The sequence below is a fragment of the Cavia porcellus genome, unplaced genomic scaffold (genome assembly GCF_034190915.1).
Source record: "Cavia porcellus strain 051 isolate PalLab524CR breed Dunkin Hartley unplaced genomic scaffold, mCavPor4.1 scaffold_28, whole genome shotgun sequence".
NCBI lineage: Eukaryota > Metazoa > Chordata > Mammalia > Rodentia > Caviidae > Cavia > Cavia porcellus.
Genome location: NW_026947511.1, coordinates 26,035,847 through 26,057,731, shown reverse-complemented (window position 1 = coordinate 26,057,731; position 21,885 = coordinate 26,035,847). Strand labels below are relative to the sequence as shown.

General features: G+C 32.7%; 2 protein-coding genes across 10 annotated transcripts in view; one reads left to right on the top strand and one right to left on the bottom strand.

Moving 5' to 3' along the window:
• The window catches only part of Ctnna3 (catenin alpha 3), a 1,637,747-nt gene that overhangs the window by 554,852 nt on the left and 1,061,010 nt on the right, over window positions 1-21,885 (top strand). Inside the window, exon 8 of one of the 9 annotated variants that reach the window (XM_063239562.1) lies at window positions 12,260-21,885. This exon is cut by the window's right edge and continues 21,295 nt beyond it. The exons of the other annotated variants lie outside the window; for them this stretch is intronic. Coding sequence (XP_063095632.1) covers window positions 12,260-12,301 — 42 coding nt within the window. The 3' untranslated portion in view covers window positions 12,302-21,885. The remainder of the gene's footprint in view (window positions 1-12,259) is intronic. 9 annotated transcript variants of the gene reach the window in all.
• Lrrtm3 (leucine rich repeat transmembrane neuronal 3) overlaps window positions 5,363-21,885 on the bottom strand; it is a 158,469-nt gene continuing 141,946 nt past the window's right edge. The window contains exon 3 of the mRNA XM_013156832.3: window positions 5,363-5,744. Within this exon, the coding sequence (XP_013012286.2) occupies window positions 5,535-5,744 (210 nt within the window). The 3' untranslated portion in view covers window positions 5,363-5,534. The remainder of the gene's footprint in view (window positions 5,745-21,885) is intronic.

Here is a 21,885-nt window from a genome sequence, read left to right as displayed (position 1 = left end):
TTTTACCACGTCTTCATCCAGATACTTGAGTCTCTTTTTGTCATCTACAATTGGGTTTATCCTAGGTATTTTAGATAAAAATTTTCTTTTGTGGAAGAGGTGCCAGAATGGGCATATGTAATGAAATTACATTGAAGGTGTTAAAATTACTTTCTTTGCTGGATTTATTGTTTCAAATCTATAATTGTGTTTTATAATTATAGTAGTGGTCATTTTAGTAGATGTGAGTTACAGAGTATTTTAATGATTTATGAAAGCTTGAAGTATTATGAAAGAAAAGTATGTTTTATACACATGCTACCTGTTCAGATAGTGTGGTGAAGTGCTAATACAATCTCTCAACGCACTGCTAGGCTTGTGCAATTTCAGAAAAAAATAGAAAAGACATCTCTGCAGTTTAATAAAAAGGTTCTGAAGACATTAATAGAGGCAAGCGAGTATTTAAGAATCATTTGTGAGTAGCTGAGAATGAGGAAGAATTATTTGAAGATTTAGGTTAATCTTAGCCTCTTGACAGTAATTGAGTATGTGACAGGCAGCAAAAGTTTAAACAAAGATAAAAGCTGTAAACTTTATCTGGCCATGTTATTTTAATATTATTTTCACACTAATCTAGATAAATTCAATAAATAGAACTAATGCAAATTGATCCCTCATATAGACCAACTCCAAACCTGAGTCTGAGGTAAAGATGACATCATAAAACCTTCACTTGACCAATATACTGCATTATTTAACTTATGATACGTGGAATCAATTAACTGAAGGTACTATTTTATAATAGGAAACAAAATGGGTTTACTGAAGGATCTATTCAACAAGTTCTCTTTGTGCATTTGAAATATTTGATTTACACAAAATTTTTATTCAGCTGTTCTGGATGACAAATGTCATATAGAAACAAATATTCTATAAATATTTGGGAGAAAGGAGAAAATAAGAATTCTTTAATTCCTAGATAACTCAGGTACTCTGCTAATTAAAAACCACTATCCTGAATATAAAGATAATCAACTATCAAATTTTTAAACATGAATTTAATGCTAAACTTAAAACTTAAATATAAACTCCCTTTTACCCCACAAGAGAATTTAATGCAAGCCATGAGAGATCTTTAAAAATACTCCTTCACCACTTTGGTGTTGGTTTTAAATTTTCATGCACTTTTTCACCATTAGGGTTTTTGATAAAATTAAACTAGTCTTGCCATTATGTCAGAATTTTGAAGTACTGATCCTGGATACTTGTCCATGGCAGATAGCCTTAGTGACAGGTCACAATCATATATGTTTTTATAATCTTTGCTTTTCAAAACTTATTTTGAATCTTAAATATGAAAGATGATATATATTTTCCAATCAGGAGCAATCAAAATCAAATATATTTTTATTCTTGTAAACTGTGGTTTTATTTTAGAAAGTATTTTTCCCATAAATATTTTGCTATTTCTATGAAGCTAATTGAGTAAGACAGACTTGAGTTAAATTGTGTTATGTCATTTATTTTGAGTGTTGAGTTTGGGGAAGTTGTTTTTTTTTTCTTCTTAAATATAAATTATATTAAAAATCTATACAGTTTTATGGGTTTTAGATTTAGGAGAACCTTCATCAGTTTGAATTGGTTGTAGTTATTTTTCTTAGAAGTAAAATAAAGTTATTATAAGATATTCATGGTTCAAAAAATCTTGCCAAAAGCAAAAGGAAAAAAAAAAAAAAAACCAAAAAACAACAACAACAAAAAAATGTCTTCCTCATTAACGATAAATCAAATGTGTGTTCAGTTGAACATGTATTTAATCTTGACTTATGGATCTTTTTTAGTACCGCCCACACAGACTCTTTTAGAGTCTTTGGTTTCTTTCTTTGTGATTCTTGAATTTTTCTTTGCACCTTGATCTATCTACAATCACATGTTGGGGGTAACTGTTTTGCACATGTATAAATAATCTTGTACATTAAGAAATGCATGACTTACTGTACTTTTAAACAAATAATTGTAATGTGAGAGCCCAGAATAGTGCATATAAAGAGTTAGCTAATATACAGACAGAGGGAACTGCATAAAATCCAAGATTACTAGATGGCATGTCATACTTTTTAAATTTTATTTTATCCATGGTCTTTGGAAGGTCTCTGGCTGTAATCCGACAGAGAAAGCTTTTAGTATAATGAGAACACTAATAACCTCTGAATTTTCAAAATGGTTCAACTGTGCCAATAACTAGCTCTGTGTTCTTGAGTGAGGGCTCAGCTTCTTTGAGATTAATGTATCTTCATAGGGTTGCTATGAAAATGAAATGACATAATTTGTGTGGTTTGTAAGCCTCAAAACACTGCATAACTTTATAGCTTGTCACAGCTGCTGCTGTTATTGCAACTACCCTGGGTCAAATGCTCCATTTTTCAACCCCAAAAACAGATAATAGTTTTTAGTGGTTAGGTGAGCAATACACAGGAAGGGAAATTTAGACTGGGTGGAGGGTAGAGGGAGGAAAGGAAGATTATAAAATGCTGGAAAAATAGGTTAGAAATAAAAATTTTAGACACAAACTAATATAAATTGCAAATGTGTGATAAAGATCTCAGAAACCAACTATTCAGGTTTTCGACACCACCACTGTCCCCTGCTTCCTGCCTCCAATGTGGCAGAACAAAAATGAAGCAAATAATACAGAGTATTTTATTTATTTATTTTCTTTTAAGATCATTTTGTCTAATTTCAAATATGAAAAATGTCAAATATAAGAAATGTCAAATTTCTTTCAAATTATTTGCCTGACTGTAGCTTAGGAACTCAGATGCTCAGAGCTACAGTTCCACGGCAATTGCTACTATATGTTGTTGCTTGCTTTACATGAATTTAAAATACTAAAGAAAGTGCTTTGTAGTCAGGATGGTGGCTCACATCTGTAATCTCAACACTTGGAAAGCTGAGGCAGGAGCACTGCCTAGAAAATTGAGACCAGCCGGGACTACATATCAAGATTCTGTCTTAAAAAAAAAGCGGGAGGGGGGGGGGGAGCTGGGGATTTAGCTCAGCGGCCTAAGCGCCTGCCTTGCAAGCAGGCAGTTGTGAGTTTGATCCCTGGTACCGGTAAAAACGAAAAAGACAAAAAAAAAAAAAAAAAAAAAAAAAAAAAAAAGGAATTAGCTCAGCAGCATAAGTACCTGCCTGCCAGGTGTGAGGTTGTGAGTTAGAGTCCCTGTACAAAAAAATAAAAAATAAAAAAAATTGTGCATTGCTTGAGGATCTCAAGGGAACATGTATTTTGTAAGCTTCTTTGGAACTTTAAAATCTCTAAAAATCATTTCTCAATTTGAAAGTGTCTAGAAATTGGCTTACAGTAAATTATACCAATGAAATTTCTCCTTTGGAATCTTTGCAAGGATAGCTTCTAATGAAGAAAAATTGCAAATGACAATTTAATTTACATAAATAAAATTTTGTATTAGATTTCAGATCTAGGATGAATAGATTTATAAGTCTTTATAAATTTTGTGCAAAGCCAAGCCTCAGTTTAAGGGATTAAGAGTACTTAATAATACAATATAGAAATTTTAAAAATAAAGATTAAAATTAGACTTAAAATGACACAAATTTTTGAATAGCAAGTAATTGATGTATAATATGTTACAGAATGTGGGATGCTATGTATTTGATACAAGTCCTTGGTTTAGTGTTAATAGTTTGCTTCTTCCAGTATTTTGCATCCTTATTTTTCCTGAGTGTGTATTTTCAACAAAAAATTCTTCTACCGTTTTTACTCCCATTTTTCTTGGAGTTGGTCGTCAATTTGCTGTGATAAACCAGTATAAAAGTAGATATATGTAGATTTAATTTCTTTGGAAGAGACAAAGAAATTGTTTGACATTGTTTTTCACTGATTTTTTCATTATCATTTTGATTGTATTTGACCTCTGTTAGATTGACATAGTTGCATTCTATTTTGGATGCTATGAATATAAATGACAACATGAAAACATTTGTTGTAGTGCAACAATAGTCAAAACTTGCATTTTTATATTTAAAAAGTCCTCAAGAACCAAAAGGAACGTGTGATTACTATAGATAAAAATAACAAGATTTTGAAATGATAATCTGTATCAGGTAAACAACAGAAACAAATTGGTTAAAAATCAGGTTTTCTTAATTGAATTTGAATTAACTTTATATACAATCACATAATCAATGCTTGATCTGGACTGGGGTCTGTGCTGAATTACTGTTCAGATAATTTGGAGCTTGATTCCATTGTGGATGGCTATATAAAAAATGCAGAGCATATTAAAGATGTTTACAGTCTACTGGAGTGATGAAATTCTCCAACCTGGCTCATGTCTCTATCGAATGAGCTGTAGATATTTAAAGTTCTCCCTCAGGAGAGAATTGACGTAGCACACAATAAGAAAAATTTCATACCTTTTTTCTCTGAGATAGTCCCAAAATATAGTCTCACAGTTCTAAATGAAAAGTTGTCTTAAGAACCAGGCACATTTCACACTGACTGATGGTTATTTTTAGGTAAACCACTTTAGGTTAATTAGAAGAAAAATTGCTACTGTACAATTATTATACTCTCTCCTCCCACCTTGGCCTGAACATAATGAGATGTAACAAAAGTTTTTCTTTGTCACTGGCAGCTGCACCTTTTAAGTGTATCAAAGTCTGTTGCTGTGGTTACAGCCTTTGTTTCCAGTGATGTTTTGTCCATGCTTCCCCCCACCCTAAACAAGGGTTATTCAGAAGAATGAAATAATGAGTCATTCATTCGGAAATAAGTTGTTAAAATATCCCTCTTTATCATTACATTTCACTGCTTAGAAACTAGGCTGTAATTCAAGGCAACAGTTAAGTCTGAGAAGAACTGTTAAAAAAAATCTTTGATTTTTTTCATTTATAAGAAAAACCTGTCTATGTATTGAAGAACCTCTTACAAGTCTGAACAATTAAATCTTTTTTGGTTAATGTATTATTTCTGGAACAAGTAGATAAAATTCTACGCAGTAAGCATGATAAAAAGCGTGCATACAGCACAGAATTTTAGAGTCAAGGTTTCTGGGCACAAAAGCAGTAACAAAACAGTCCCTACAAAATTGAGTAACTCTGAATAACACAAGATATAACTTTTGTTAATTTAAAATTTTAGAAACTGAAATGTGTAAAGTTTGTAAAGTAAAATGTAATTAAATTATGGCACTGTACATACCAGTTGTTTCTAGAATTGAAACTTTACAATATGAAAAATACATTAGCTCTGTACAGTTTTTACACATAGGTAGGATGAGTTTTGAAAAAACGATTCTTTTAGGATCATACTCTTTAAGTCAAAAAAATACTGCACAACTTAGCTAATTACAAAGTGTAGACTTGAAACAATTCATGTCTTCTTTATTTCATGAATCAATCTTGGATTTTTGTTTATTTGAACAGGGGATTTTTGTTTTGCTTTTAGAGTCACAACGAACAAATCTTCCTCATTCTGTCCTTGAGGTTACAAAGTTTTAGTAGCAAACATTGGCCACCAATTAGTTTAGTTAGGCCAGCTGCTGTTTATGGTCACTGATTCGGCCAGCTGTTGTGATTGTGCTCAGGTCCAGCTCAGTCTCTAGATGTGTTTCCATCGTATCTTCCTGTGCATTCGTTTCAAAGGATTTATGAGAGAGAAGTTCATGATGCACCCCACAGTAACTTATTGTGGGCTGGTCGTATGCCAGAAAGGTAGACACATTCATTGATAAAGGTATCTGGGAAAAAATGACACGAGAAAAGTCAGTTATAAAAAGATAGACAACTTTGGGGCAAGATTTGGAGACTGTGAGGTACTGACCTGATCAATCTCTATGGTAACATCTGTAGCTCTGGGATTCCCACGTTATTCTGTGAATACCCCTCATTTTCATATAGTAAGCTTTCTGTAACAGTTTTATAAGACTGTGGTGAAGCCCTTTTGATGCTTATGAGAACCTTCACATGAACAGTTAAAAAAAAGTACAAAACAGGGGTAAAATATTTTTTCATTGGAAGAATGGGGAAATTTCTTTCCTTAACTGAAGGAAACACTGTTTTTGAAAAATGAAAACGATTATTTTGTTATTTATGGTACTAAGATGAAACAGATCAGTAGTTCTCAAACTAGTGTATAGAAAAAAACCTCCTCCTTCCTTAACTACCTGTCCCATTGGCCCAAGTTTCTGATTCATTAGGTCTGGTGTAGGGTAATGAATTTACATTTCTTACAAATTTCTATGTGGGTGCTGTTAATCTACACATCACATCTTGGGAAACACTGCAGAAGAGAATCCTCAAGTTAATACGTTTGTTCCTACTTGTAACTTCTTAGTGTTTATTCATTATAAAGATTCCTTGAAATATAAAGCTATTTCAAGAAAACAAGCAGAATTTTGTCCACATATCCAACCTTAGACATTAGGGAACTCCCAGGGGAAGAAAAATCTATGGCTTCTGTAAGGTCTAAAAAGCATCAAAAGATGCTATTTTGAAGGAACGAGAGATAGAGGTGAGAAAGGGACTCCTTTGCTAATAAAGAGAATATAAAATCTAAAGATGTGAGGGGAAAAAACAAGCATGATCATGGTGAGTTGACGGGAAACACATGTCACAGACAACAGACAATCTTATATAATGAGATGTCAAAGTCTAAAGGTCATTCCATTTTTTTCAATGAGAGAATAAATTTGTTCCAATAAGGCTTTGAGGAGCCTTCAATGCTCATCTTGGTTTAGTATCTGCTATAGTTTAGGTATTGTTTATATATCCTCCGAAGATTTATGTGTGGAAATTTAGTTTCCATTGTGAAATATTAAGAGGGTAGCGACCCAGTCTGACCATGGTGTTCAGAAGTGGGGCTTTTGGGAGATGATGTGTTTGCTAAGGTGATTAGAGTGGTAGTCCCAGTATTAAATCCTGATGGTTCTATAAAATTGGAGAAAGAACAGCACATGCACATGCACGTGCACACACACATGCACACACACACACACACTGTTCCTATCTCTCACTATGTAATGCCTGCACCTCTTCTTGGTATTTGGCAGCAGGAAGGTCATTAACAGATAATGCTTTTCAGTTGTGCATCCCCAGAGCTCTGTGCCTAAATAAACCTTTATGTTTCATCTAGTTTGTGGCATTGTGTTACTGGCAACAGAAAATGGACTAATATGATATCCTAATTACTAATGTGTATTGTATTCTCTTGAATGAAAACATTCTTTTTTGATGAATGTATAAAGTATTATTTCTGTTTGAACACATTAGACTAAATTCCCCTCTTAACTCAGTTGAGATTAGAGCCCAAAGTAAAGGAAAAATTTTACTCTTTTAAGTGTTCTTAATTTTCTGCTCCATCTTGTGATTCACATACTCTTCTCTGCCTTTCATTCCATTCTATCTCTACCTTTTACCCACATTTATGTTTTCTATTTTTTTTTTTTTTTTGTCTTTTTCCTTTTTATCGGTACTGGGGGTCGAACTCATGATCTGCCTGCTTCCAAGGCAGGCGCTTATGCCGCTGAGCTAAACCTCCAGCCCCCCATTTATGTTTTCTTCAGTTAAAAACCGAGCAAGTAAATCAGTCTTCTCTTTGATAAAGGATTCATTTATTTTGAGATAATTTGTTTATACAAATATTTCAGTGTATCTAGTGTGTAGTGCTTAGTCCTTGGAGGCAGGAAGTATAACCCAGTTCATCAAATAAATTTCCTGAGTAATTTCTAGTATTTATGTGGGTTTCCCAAAGAATAATACACTACATGATACACCACATCACAGTACTATGTAAGAAGTATATATAATGAATATTTAAATTTAATGGTAATTAATATCATCAAAATATCTCCCTTCACTTGAACATGCTTATCTCTTTCTTACCACTTGGCAAAGCAGTTCTGAAAGTCTTTTTTTCTACAAGGTGTGTTAAACAATATAAGTCCTGCTACTGAATGCCATCCAATGGAAAGGTGAGCTTGTAAAAAGCATTTCAGGGTGTACTCATCCACCAATTCACAAGATCTGGCACTATTTTAACGTCTGGATTTTCTCCAAAACCAAAACGATTGTGGTTAGGAAAATGTTCTGAATGGATTCAGGACATCAGTGCAGACACAGGAATGCAATGAAAAGCGTGATGAAGGACTTACAGAACAGCTTCAGAGAGTGCCAAAAAATAATTGTGTTTAAAATGAGGAAGAGTATTTTGAGGGGGATTAATGTACTTCACTGTAATTAACATTCACTATATTTCCTGATCAGACTTCATATTTTGGTTCTTACCAGAAAGGATTATTTATTCATTTCAAATTTCAAATTATTTTTAGTTGTTTGGGAGCATGGCAGATTACACTTTTGTGATAGTTCCATTATGTGACAAAAGAATTTGAATATGTTGAAATCTACTCATATTTTAAATAAATTATCTAAAATATTTTAATATTAAAATCTGCTTAAGTATTTTTCACATCAGGGAAATCACTTGATACAGAGATTTGGACAACTACTGTGAATTAAGCAATCATTTTTTGATTCTGTTGAGAAGACCTATCCTTGTATCAGAAATGACTGATGGATGGGTAGTGAAGGAGAGGCTACCAGCTGGCTTTAAACAAATAAACACTATGAGGTTCAGATCCAATCCATGTAAATCCCATCTGTCACCAAGTCACAATAAACACAGCACACTCTTCACTTACCACCAGATGACTTTATGCCCTTTGCATTCTCTTCTCTTTCAACATTAATCTTTCCCGCTCTCTCTGTTTCTGCCTTTCCCCTCCAATCCCCATCCTCTGTCTTTCTCTCTACATTTTTACCACGTTCTATTAACATGCTCTTTCCTGCGGCTAAAGTGTTCATTCAACATTACAATTCTTTATTCTACTCACTGTTCCAGTTTGGACAATAAAATAACTTGGTAAAGAAAATAAGAAGTGACTGCAGATGCTCAACCAGCTAGTGAGAGTGGTTCTAGGAAGGGCAGAAGACTTAAGGTTATTAAGGCTACTGCTTCCTGAGACCTTTTGTTAGAAGGCTGTATTTTAAGCATCCACAGAATCCAAGTATTCTACCTGAAAGAAGTCTCTTTCACTGTGGTTTTATCTGATAAAGTCTTCTTTTAATTACTTACAGTTTCCTTTAGTCCTGTTGGTCACTGTTTTCCAAGTGAGGTAATTATTCTCAGGGTGTAAATTACAGAGATACAGGGACATTAAAGCTTTCTCTCTCTGCAAATCATTGTTGTGAAGAGTCTGAACTGAGAAATCATTATATACTCTTGTAATGATGAGAGGTGGTAGCTGACCCATTGCTTAAGAAATTCCTCTTAGTAAAATTTTGATTCTGCTAAGTAAACACTGGAGGGACAGCAATGACAATTATCTTAATAGTTATTTTTCTAGTATCATATCAACATAAATAAAATGTACCTTTTAATATAAATTAAACAATTATTAATGGCATTTTACCCAGTCATGTATAAGTGCTTATTATTACAAAAGGAATGAATAGCTTTTTAAAGTTTCTAATTTGTAATTAAGTAAGAATAATCATTAAACCTTATATTGCTACATAAGTATTATCTAAATATGTTTGACCAAATATATGGGGGTATTTGAACATGAATATATATTGACTACATTATAATTAGTTAGAAATCATGTAAGCTTCTCCTTTATGACAAGGCAAGGGTTAATTTAAGTACAAAATGGTCTGAGGATCAGAAAATGATGTTACATCTTTGGGGATGAATAATTTTTTTCTTTTGCTTCTCTAGAGCACGAGATTTTCTTGCTAAGTGCTATATCTAGAGTTTGTAGTAACCATAGTGCTACTAAAACTTATAGTTGATCAGAATGCCCATTAGGTTCCCATATTTCATGGGAAAATCTTCTATTTTTCTAACACCAAAGAGTATCTAGCAAGTGTTCTATTCCTAGGTTGTTAAAAAAGATGATACTTTAAAATTTTTGGAATTTGTGCTTTTGATCATCTGTATGTAGTGAATAAGTAGACTTGTTTCAGTGAAGGGATCGTTTTTTTTGGAGATGTTGGTCTTACAACTCTGGAGGCACATTTTTTGCTATTTTATGCTGAAATTCAGAAACCTAGAATCTCACTTCTGTTTTCCATGTACTAAACTTAATGGGTTTTCAAATGATTTTATTTCAACTATTAATATATAAAAAAAGAAAGAAGTATTACAATATTTCTGATAATGACAATTCTTTATTTCTAAATGTGTCTTCAGTGGGTTCATCATCTTTTGGCTCCAGCTGTCTCTTCTTCTAGGGGGTCTCGATTTTGTTCTGAGGCACATATAATAGTTTAAATAAACTCTCAACATACTTGAACTCCTTGCTTCAGATGTCCCATGATTTGTCACTTTCTGGACACCAATGACATGTACCCATTTCTGCCATTATTAGTTTAAAAGATTATTAGTCTGTCCACCTTAGTGACCACATACTTTAATTTTTTACTCTGTAGAGATGAAAATAAAACCAATCATTTATAAATCTTTTTCTAGAGGAAATTATTTATTCTTTAACTGAATATAAGCAATACTTTAAAAATGTTGAACGCTTTCATGTTTTTTTCTTTCTGTTTCTCTCTCTCTCTTTTTTTTTTTTTTTTGCATTGGTGGCTCATGACCAAATTCATATTCTTTATCTTTGGAAATGTGGAGTATGTACTGTACTTTATTCTGGGAAATTAGCTTTCATAAATATTTTATATACATCTAGATATATTTGTGAATATATATATATATATGTGTATGTATTACGACATTACCCATAAAGTTCTTAATTTACTTGAAGTTTTAAACACAATTTTAAGGAATTTAAAAACTCAATTGGTGTTTTGATACCTCTACTTCTGTTTTATTTACATATGCTAATATTCTTGAGAAGCCTTGTATTTTACTAGGGTACATGCACTCTGATGTGTGTTTGGGGATTGTTTCAGTTCTATAAAACGAGCTTTTTGTAGTGTTGGCAGTTTTATTTATGTTCAGAACAGAAAGCTATGTCTTTCATATTACTTGAACAATATTAAGAAACTAATGATTGAAAATATTTTTTCTACTGGCTTGATTCTCAGCTTAAAAAATTTATCATTAATCATTATTTTGGTTTCTATGTGTTGAGCCACTTGATAAAATGTAAGTGCTATATAAGGAGAAATAGTGTTAGGAATTCCCACACTATAGCTTGGGTCTCTGGCTAATGTCCAAGTTAAATAGTATCATGGTACTAATTTAATTCTTTTAATTTTATTTCTGCAGTGTTTATCCAGCTACCTGGAGTAGCTGTGAAAAATTATTCTATCTTTTGGTTAACACCAGCTTGGACATATGGCTTACATCCTCTTCATTATCATAATTGTCACCCATTGAGCATTTGTTTGTTAGGTTATTAAATACTATAATATATGCTAGACTTAGGTTAGCTAGCAGTAAGATAACTGCAATTATCTCCTTTAAGTGAGAAAATGTAAGCCTTGTTATAAAAAGTATAAAATCATCTCCTAGTGAATTGCAGAAGTGATTTTTTGACTCCCTAACAACTACATTTTACTGCTCACTTATTATAGTTTATTTAACTCATACTGGCTTTGGAGCCTAAAGATGTGAACACAATATAATATGTCTGATACTGTTTAATCACCAAATTATTAACATTTGAGTCTACAAATATTAAAATATATATATATATATATAATTTTAGCAGAATGAACACTGTTTTCCTGTGCTTTGCTGCAGTTTTATATTGATGCTTTGTATACTTGGTCTTCAGAAAAGAAATATATAATTTATTAAGGAATTTCTGATACAGTTAGATGGCAACAGCTCAGAAACTGAGCTTTCTCTTTCTTATTCATATTGACCAACACAAGAGGAAGTGTCCACTTTGCAGAATATCTGGGGCTGGGACAAGAACTTTAAAACACCCTTAGAAATGTATGTAAGACAATTCAAAGAGACTTTGGGAATTATAAAGTTCAATTTTTGTATTGAATTGGAAATGGGTAGACATTTTTCCAATTAGATTGTGCTAATTTTTCTTTTTAACAAAATATACCAAAAGAAATGTCAATCTGCAGTTCATTTGGTTTCATATTAAAATGCACTTGTCTTGATTTTTAATATGTAAAATATTTCTTATTAGGTGCTGGAGACAGCAAGACTGGAGAAATAAACAAACATAAATAAGGCATAATTTCTTTCTTTCTTTTTTTTTTTTTTTAGCAAAATCATAGTCCTGTGAGGAGCAATAATGCCACAGAGTAAAAAAAGTGATAGCTGAGGTATGTAGGGTACTGTATCTGTGTATAAGGAGTAGAATATTTCTATCTATCGATTGATCTATAGTGCTCTGATTGGTTGATTGTATTAACTATATCGTTTATCATTTGTGGGTGCAAAATAAAAATAATCGTTTATGTTTGATGGTAATATTATTTTCCAAATTAATTTGCAAGAGTCAATTTTGCTGAGAAGTGATTCAATATTTACTTTACAGACTTTCACAAAGATAATACATTTTGCTTTGAAAGTGATTTATTTATTTGAAGAGTAATCTATCTCCTGCCACACTTTAGCATTCTAATGGTTAATTGGTATGAGCACAACAGACTGCTGGATCATTAATTTTAATTATATTGAGTCTAGTAAATTATTTAGAAATCATTTTCAAGAATTACTTAATTAAAAGTATGAGTTTATGTAATCTACTTTAAACTTTAAAGAAATCTAATTTTAAAATCCTTTAAAAATTTAAAAATTTGAGATATAATCCAAGCCTTAATACTCAATTATGATATTTTCCTAACAGCTAAGTTTTCAACTAAGATCTATTCTAAGATCACAAGTATGAGATAATACTTCAGAACTCATATGAATTTGAAAAATTTGAGATGTTTGTAGTTTGAGTATAAGGTAAAGGAGAATATTGCAAGACCGTAACAATCTTTCTAGTGTATTCTATGTTAAAAGTACATGATAAGGGGCCAGGGGTTTAGCTCAGCAGCACAACTGCTTGCCTCGAAAGCTTGAGGTTGTACATTTGATCCCCCCCCCCAAAAAAAATTAAAAGTACATTATAGTTAACTCCAAAGTGTAATCATAAATTTAAAAAATAAATTGAGTTCCATTTGAAATGTCATAGTTCTTGCAACAAAGTATATTTAGGATAAAAATAAAGAAAAAAACTTGGATTTTAGTAATTATCTGTGTCTTTGCAAATTTGAATCTTAGTGCCCTTACTATAATAAGTAAGTAATGAGTAGAGTCTTATAAAATGAAGGTCCATTTATCTTTGTAGTTAAAACGAAATTTAAATGATGCAGACCCATATGAATGCACTTTGTGCCTTATTAAACATATTTTTTACTTCAGTTTTGCAACAAGAAATAAAGCAGAATGCTTTGTCTTGGCCTGGTGTTGCGATAGATGCTCAGAATATGCAAAGTGCTCATCCCCAAGACTTGTGCATGAAACATAATCTGTGCTGACACATGCTTAACAAGTAGAAAACAGTTCCATGTAAGAAAAGTTTATTTTCTCCTCAACTAGTGCTGTCAAATTTCCACTGATTGACTCACCCACCCACTCACTCTTGTTTGTGCTCACTCCCTTCTCTAATTATCAAGGTATTTTTCTAGTTTTATGGTATCCATATTTTAAAGTTCTGATGCCTACCATCTTTAGTTGTATCTGTGTCTTAACTCTTATCGGAACATGTCCTTTTTGAATGTAAGTATCTAATACCACCTATATTTTTCAATGCTTTTTATTGTCTCACATGGTCTTTTAAACCCAGTAAAAAATAGTTGGATGAAATTGGAGAGGAAGAGTATTTGAGATAGAATGGGAAAATATGAAAAACTTCCAAACCAGCATGACTGGGCTTTATGTGCATCACATAACTGAGATAATGTGTTAAAGTCTAATTGTGTAAGATCTTGGTCATTATGACTCTAGGTTAGAGGTGATGGATTAAAATGAATTACCAAAAATCTATAGTAATGATGTGGCACATAGCACTGTATTATGTTTGAAATCTTTATTTTTATTTTATCTCTATTAAATTATCAATTATTAATTATATTTTATAAAATTTATTTTATTTAATTTGCTGTTTATTTTATTATGGAATATATTAATTATATATTTGATATATATGGCTTTTAAATGATTTAGTATAAATAAAATAGTTATTCCTTATTTGATGTTCTTCATCCTATAGATTTCACAGTTATGCCAATCTTTGCCATCCAGTACTTTTTACATCTGCTTTTTAAAAACTCTTTAGTGCCTCCTAGAATAATTGCTCATGATCTCCAGGAGTTTGACACACCTGCCAAATTAGCTTTTCTAGTAATGGACTGTGCCATGGACCCTTCTGTGTTAACCTCTGTTTTATTTTTGTAGTGCCAGTGAAAAGTGATGTTTCTCTCTTACTGAGGCAAAGCAAAATGCCCCAAACTGTGTTCATTTACATGCAAATGTTTCTGCACAGCTCGATGCCTGCTAAATTGGTGCTGTTGCCAGGTAGTGATGAGACCCAACTAGTGACTATAGCTCAAAAGCCCCAGTAATCTTGGTGTTCTGTTTCCAAATCTGTTTTTTCATACTGTTGTGCAATAAGGTGCAGTTGCTAATCAGTTTGAAAACATCATTACTTTTTTCCTGTTTCTTCTCCTTCCTGGAAAATGTAGTTATAATGGTCTGCTTAAAGGTTTTATAATAATGATACATTTATTTAATTACATATTTATGCATTTATTTTTGCAACACGGGGAGTTAAACCCAAAGCCTTTATATTGAGTTACATCTCTAGCCCTTTTAATATTTATTTTTGAGACAAGTTCTTCCTAAATCACTAAGTTGTCCAGGCTGAGCTCAAATTTGCAACCCTTCCCTCCCATAACTTCCCAGAGTGCTGGGATTACCTCCTATGTAATGTAGCCACCGTGTGTGACTGCCCTTGATATTTTTATTTTATATTTGCATAAATCTGTAAGAATGAAAATCACCAAGTTATATTAGTAAGTACAAAACAAACAAAAATGAACGGTGTTTGGAACTATTTTGGAGGTAACTGGAATAGACTTCTCTATGCCTATGATAAGCATTTTAGAAATATAAAAAAGTTTTATCTGTGATTTCCTGAGCACTGATGTTTATGTTTGATGTTTTCTCATGGCTTTTGATATCCTGCTTTCTTTCCCACTGTGTCTTTCTCTTCTCTAATTAATTGAACCCTGGCATTTTTCGTAGAACAATCTTAGCATTTTTGACAGAATTTGTCCTGTTGGGCAGGTCTTTGATATCCTAACTTCCTTAGAAGCTTGCATTCTTACCCTGGTGGGGTGGCATCTGCTTGTGATCCCAGCATACTGGGTGGCCAAAGGAGAAAGATCATAGTTTGAATCCTGGATAATTTAACAATTTAGTGATACTCTCTTAAAAATACATTCATCCCTATACACATACATATATACAAAAGGGGTGGGGATGTAGCTCAGTGTGAAAGCCTTATGTTCAATCACAGTATTATACAAACACACAACACAAAAGTTCACATTCTTGTGTAGGACTTGGCAGCACTTCAGGATTTGCTGAATCCTAATAATTAGTTTCCAACTGAGAGGATGTAATAATTAAATTGCAGGGTAATTTTTTCTATTTTATCCTTAAATATCTTCCACATACATTTTTCAAACCCTTTAGTGCTTTTGCTCCTGATCTGCAGGAATCTAAGGTACCCTTTGAAGGTTCCTGTGGTTCTAGATACTTAGGCGGCTAAGGATGGAGGACTGTTGAGCCTAGTAATTCAGGAGCCTGCCTATGCAACATAGTCAGATCTTGTCTCTTAAAGACAAAAACCTCTTTCAGACTGACTTTTAAATGATGTGATTATTCACAGATTATCTCTCAGTTTATCTTTGCCTTTATTATTAAATTAGTTCAAAACTTGAATGAGATCATCTCTCACCTAAATTAGTAATATTATATGTATTCCTGCCAATTTGCACAAAACCCTATACATATCTTAGATCTAACAACATTTCTTTAATGAAAATTTCACAGATAAGTTTCATGGTTAGGTCTGAGCTCCTACTATGAATTTATTCTGAATTTATATGTATGTAAATATGATAATAGTAACACTATTCTTTCCATCCTCTCATAATTAATCCATGTTCATATACATGGATTAGTAACATTAGTAACTACTCTAGGAATATTGAATGAACAAAATCAATCCTCAGTATTACAAACAGTGTAGAATGCCATTTTTCCTAGATAGTGTAGGTACCTATAGGATGTGACAGGCATGGGAGAAAGATTTGCTGCCAGTTTTGGGAGCTTTCTATATTGATACACCATACTTGAGCTGTCTAATCTGGAGATATATAGATATAGACAGATATAGTTACATATATATACATAGATATACAAGTAACTATATATGTATAAATGTAACATATATTGTTATATATATACATATATACTATATATATATATAGCTACATATATATATATACATATATATATATATATATATATATGTATGTAACAATGTATGAACAGTAATGTTGGAGGCAGGCTTTTCTCAGCAATTTACTTATGTTGTCTTTCTTAATTTTAGTAGTTTTTATTCACACTTACCCCTAACATTTACAAGCTGTCATTTTCTAGGGTTCATAATATTTTACTTTATTTTATAGGATGTAGTATGTCTTTATTTAGAAATAATACTGTAATGTATAACAAACCTCTTTAAACCACGCCTTCTCCAAAACTAATTTTAAAAAATACTACATGAAGATAAGCTGTGAGATATTATTTCTTAATAGTCCATCCTGTTCATGAACAATGCGCTTATTTGTTTTCAACTCCAGGTTCAAAATAGATATTAACTTTAATTAAAAAGTTAAAATGATTTAGGCCACATTTGAGCAGTAAATTGAAGCCTGAGGTACATAACAATCTTCAGTATTGTTAGGATACCCTACTCAGAGAGTATTTTACCTCCTTTTGTCACAGTTTAATATTCAGTAGTCTAAAAGGTACAATTATAAAATATTACAGGAGTTTTATAAGAATTGTAACTGTGCAAGATTTTTAAATTATTTTCCTTATTGTTATTTATACTGCTCATTAATAATCCAAATGGTATGAGATCAGTGATAAAGGAAATGATGAACCTTAATTTATAAACATGGTCCCTAGTTAGATTCTATGTGAGATGCAGGCTTCTTTGTGAAAAAGGTTAATCATTTATGGATTTAGCAATTCATCATTTCTTATTCTATCTGTTGTTTAATAACTACTGTAAATATATCAAGCTATGAAAATGGAAAAGGGAAACAGGTCATTATTCTTGCAAACTACTTGACTAAAGAAAGTATATATTATAATTAAAAAATTTAATCTAAATGATCAGGATTTTTTTCTCATGGTTCAAGATGTTCTCACTTGAGTGAACTTTAGTGTAGATTTACAAATAATGTTTATAATTTTTAAATATCTGGGTCTACAACTCAGACTGAGTTTGAAAAGACATTAATAGTATTCTGCTAGTCTGAGAAATAGTATCAGAACAGGCAACTCGATAATGGTTAATAACTTTTTCCCAGAAGGACTGTCTTTGGCATTTTCTTCTCATTACCCTTATATGTCTGTAGGTAATTGTGAAATTCTTATTCTGTGCACAGAATTGTGCAAAATATTTGAAAATAATTAAAAGAGTAGTTAGTGTAAGAGGTGGTTGCCTACTATGTCTGAAATTCTGTTATCACTGAGAAACATAAATACAAAGTTAAAAACGAAGTCAGTGAGACTAGATAGGAATATAGGTGCACAGAGAGAAGGCTTTTAAGGCATCATGCTTTGTGCTTTTTAGAAAGAAACACTGGAACCCTGATTCTGTCCTCTTTCTAAGAAATGCTATCAAAGCAATTCTTCTTTTGGGATGGTTTTGTGGACTTTCACAAAGGAGAACTGAATTGATTTTTCTTACCTTTATAATTATTGTTTCTATGATTTTTAAATTTACTTCAACTGCTTGCATTTTAATAAAATATTTATATCTTTTGTAGGTAAACTCTTAAAATTGTATAATTGGAAATATTTCAAATACCTTATGGGGAGAACTAATATATCTTGAGTAGCTTGTTTATTTTAATGACTTCTTAATCTTTTATTAACAGACATGAAATTGAGACACATTTCAGTGATGTAGTAAAAGGTAAAGCCACAGTTACTTGATAAATGCAAATTCTAGTATCGAGCTCATATATGTGAATAATTCTGATATATGTATATCTGAATAATTGCTAGCTGTGTCTCAAGGAGAACTTTAAAATGTAAATTAAGAGCATACAAATTATAAAAATATGAACCTTTCACATATAACTCAAATGTTAAAATTCTAAGATCATTGTTGATCTTTAGAGGTAGACAATGAAAAGTAACACATTTTGAGGTAGTCTTTGTTTTAGGAATGGAAGTAGCTTGTAAAATAGGACTATACTTGTTCTGCCACTGAGAACGTATTACTTTCAATGTAGCTCCATAAAAGAGCTTTGATTATTGAACCAATTTCCTAACCAGCCTTTTGTGATTGTTTTAATCTGACAGTGTAGTCATGGTATTTAGATCGCATATTAGACCCTTTCTTTCTCCTTGAGAATTTAGCAAAATGGTTAGGAAGAAAGGAAGAACTTTCCCCGAATAAATTAGACCTGTGATAATTTAGAAGAATTCAAAGTTCATAAGGCAGAAGTCTTTATGTCAGAATGCATAGTGATCCCTGATCACACTTGCCCTTTCTGACCCTGTGGTGAACACCTGCTTTATTATCAGAACACACAGGTGGCCTTTGATGGAGCACATGACTACAGTGGAAATGCCTGTCTGGTTCAAGGATACCAGCTACCTCTTCGTAAGCACATTGTCTCACTGATACAGTCAATGTAGTTGGAGAATACATTGACTCACCAAAATCTATTCTTCTTTTGATTCATAATATTGTGGTTTGGCTCTGCCTTCCTAGATTATAACATGACCTAGCAGTCCCAGGGCTGAGAGCTAATCTTCAAAATTATATTCAACCCTGAAATTCCATATACTAGTATAGAATAAGTTCTTTATTTCATTTTTTTAAATAATACACGTCTTCAGGAATAAAAGCCTTCCTGGAAATCATAAATACTCGTCTCTTTCCTGCAGGGTCTCCTTCTGGGATCCAGCTGAGTTATTCATAGGCTTAGCATTTCTCTCAGAGACCTATAGAGTAATTGAAAATTTTGTGGGCAATACAGTGATTCTCAACTCTATAGTGCAGTAAATGCATTCCTAAAGACTGGGGCTTTGATTATAACCCTTTTCAAAATCTGCTTGGGGGCTAAGGGTTTTAAACTATGCTGTGAGTGATATTGATTAAGCATTTTCTGCCTCGCCCATTAGCTCTGGCTTCTGCTCAGTGCTGTAGCGAAATCACGATTTGTGCCACGGAAATCACTGAGGCAATAAATCCAGCAGTTATGACTTCAATACATTTTCGAGAAGAAAGCACAGATGGACTACAAGGGCGCAAGCAGTTGTTCAATCCAACTAATATATTTGATAATTAATAAATATAACAGGGAAAATGAACAGCAAATGCAAGTGTTGTTTGTCTAATTTTTAACTAAAATGTAGTATGAAATTGATTTGTAATATTTAAACATTCTGTAGCATTGAAAGAAAACATTTTAGTTTTTGAGAATGCTGATTGCAATGCCAATGGTATTGTACCAAGAAAAAAAAAAATTAAAATAGTTCACTGTTATCTTCAATCACTTTGAGCTTTGGATTCAGCTTATATTTCTTTCCCTGCTTGTGTGGGCGTGTGTGTGTGTGCGTGTGTGCGTGTGTGTGTGCGTGTGAGTGTGAGTGTGTGCGTGTGTGCATGCACGCATGCATACGTGTCTGTGTCTGTCTGCGAGAGAGAGAGAGAGAGAGAGAGAGAGAGAGAGAGAGAGAGAGAGAGAGAGACTGAGAGAGACAGAGAAAAGAGAGACTGGGGTTGATGGATTTGAAACTCCGAACCTTTGCACTAAACTGTATTATTTATTTTGAAACTGTTTCTAAATTGATCAAATTGGGATCAAACTTGGGATCCTTCTATTTCAGCCTCTCTATGGGCTGGGGTTGCAAGCATGCACCATCAAGTCTAGCTAGATTCAGCTTACATTTCTAGCCAAGGTAGCATAGATATTCCTATTTCTGAAACACCATACAAGTTTCAGGAACCATGCTAAGTGCAGATGATTCACAGATTATTTAAACATCGTTGTTATTTTCAAGGAGTGACCAATCTCCAAGAGGTGTCCATGCACATATGTACACAGTGAGTAAGTTCGGTTATGTACTAGGTCTAGAAGAGGACAGAGTCATCTTTTCTAGACTAGGGTCAAGAAATCTCTCAGAGGTTATTCGTGAGCAAGACCTTAAAGAAAGACTAACATTCACTTAGTGAGAAGCAGGAAGACCATTCCCACAAAAGGCACAGGGCATGTGACATTATAGCTGGCTCAGAGGACTTCACATCACAAAATTGGTATATATGTTTTATCAGAATATAGTAAAATGGTAGGCAAGATATGAGGAGGGCTTGAAATCAGGGACTAATAATGGAGATTGAAAGCTGTATGACCTTGGGCAAGTTAATTAACTTCTCTGAGCCACAATATTGACATTTGTTAAATAGATATAGGAGTCCTACCTTACAGTCTTGTGGTTACTTTTGAAGATTATATATGTGTGTTTCCTGGAAGAGTAAATTTTCAGTAAGTGACAGAAATAATAGTAGTATTACTGATTGATTGAAATACTCCATTATGTCCTCTGTTCTACATAGTTCACTGCTTGTCAGTCTCATCGCTGAAATAAGCTCAGAAAATTAGGCATTCTTTAAATGTTCTGTCAAGAGTCATTTATCCAATAATATTTACTGCTACCATATTAATCTATATTTGAGATGCAATCAAATTGAAGAGCTCAAAAATTTATAAGCTCTGTCAGAACTAAAGGAAGAAGAGAGGAACATTTGGACATTATTAGAGTTGTTGGCCTGTTGATGGAAAGTATCATAGTTCCAGTGTCAAATACCGAGATAAATATAAGGGACTGAGAATTCTAATTCTAGCATAGCATGCTGATTTACTGTTTAGCTTCAGGCAAATTACCTTTTCTTTCCAGTAAAAAAAAAAAACAAAAACAAAAACAAAAAAACCAAGGTGATGCCTACTGAACAAATACCAATAAACAAGCTTAAGTATAAGAAGTCTAAGTAATAAAGTAATAGTCTCCTGTAAGGAAGAAAAAAAACTCACGTCAGCAGATTGATTTTTGATGGCAGGACTTAATAAAAGAGTCTAAGTAGAAATCACATCCACAGTTCACTCTTTTTATTCATGTCAGTTTCTCCATATCTATTCCAATTTCTAAAACTTCCTTACATACTGCAGTAGTTTTGCTTTAAATTATGAACAGCAAAGTCTCCATGAAAAATATAAATTAGCCTCCTGATGCTTCTCTTTCCACCCCCATATAGATGCAGTAACATAAATGGAAGAATACAATTTCAAAACCTAACCCAGCAGAAAATGTCTCTAATGTGCAAAATGACCAATTAGTTATGCAAAATGTACAATTTTCTTTCTTGAGAAAAGAAAAATTATATAAAGAAATGCAAGTATTGGGTTGCCTGGTGTCTTGTTTTTTTCTTGATAGCTCCTTTTTGCTCCTCTGAGAAGCCATGCCAAATTCTATCTACTCTATGAAGATTTTAAGAAAAAATTCTTAAAATCATCTGAACT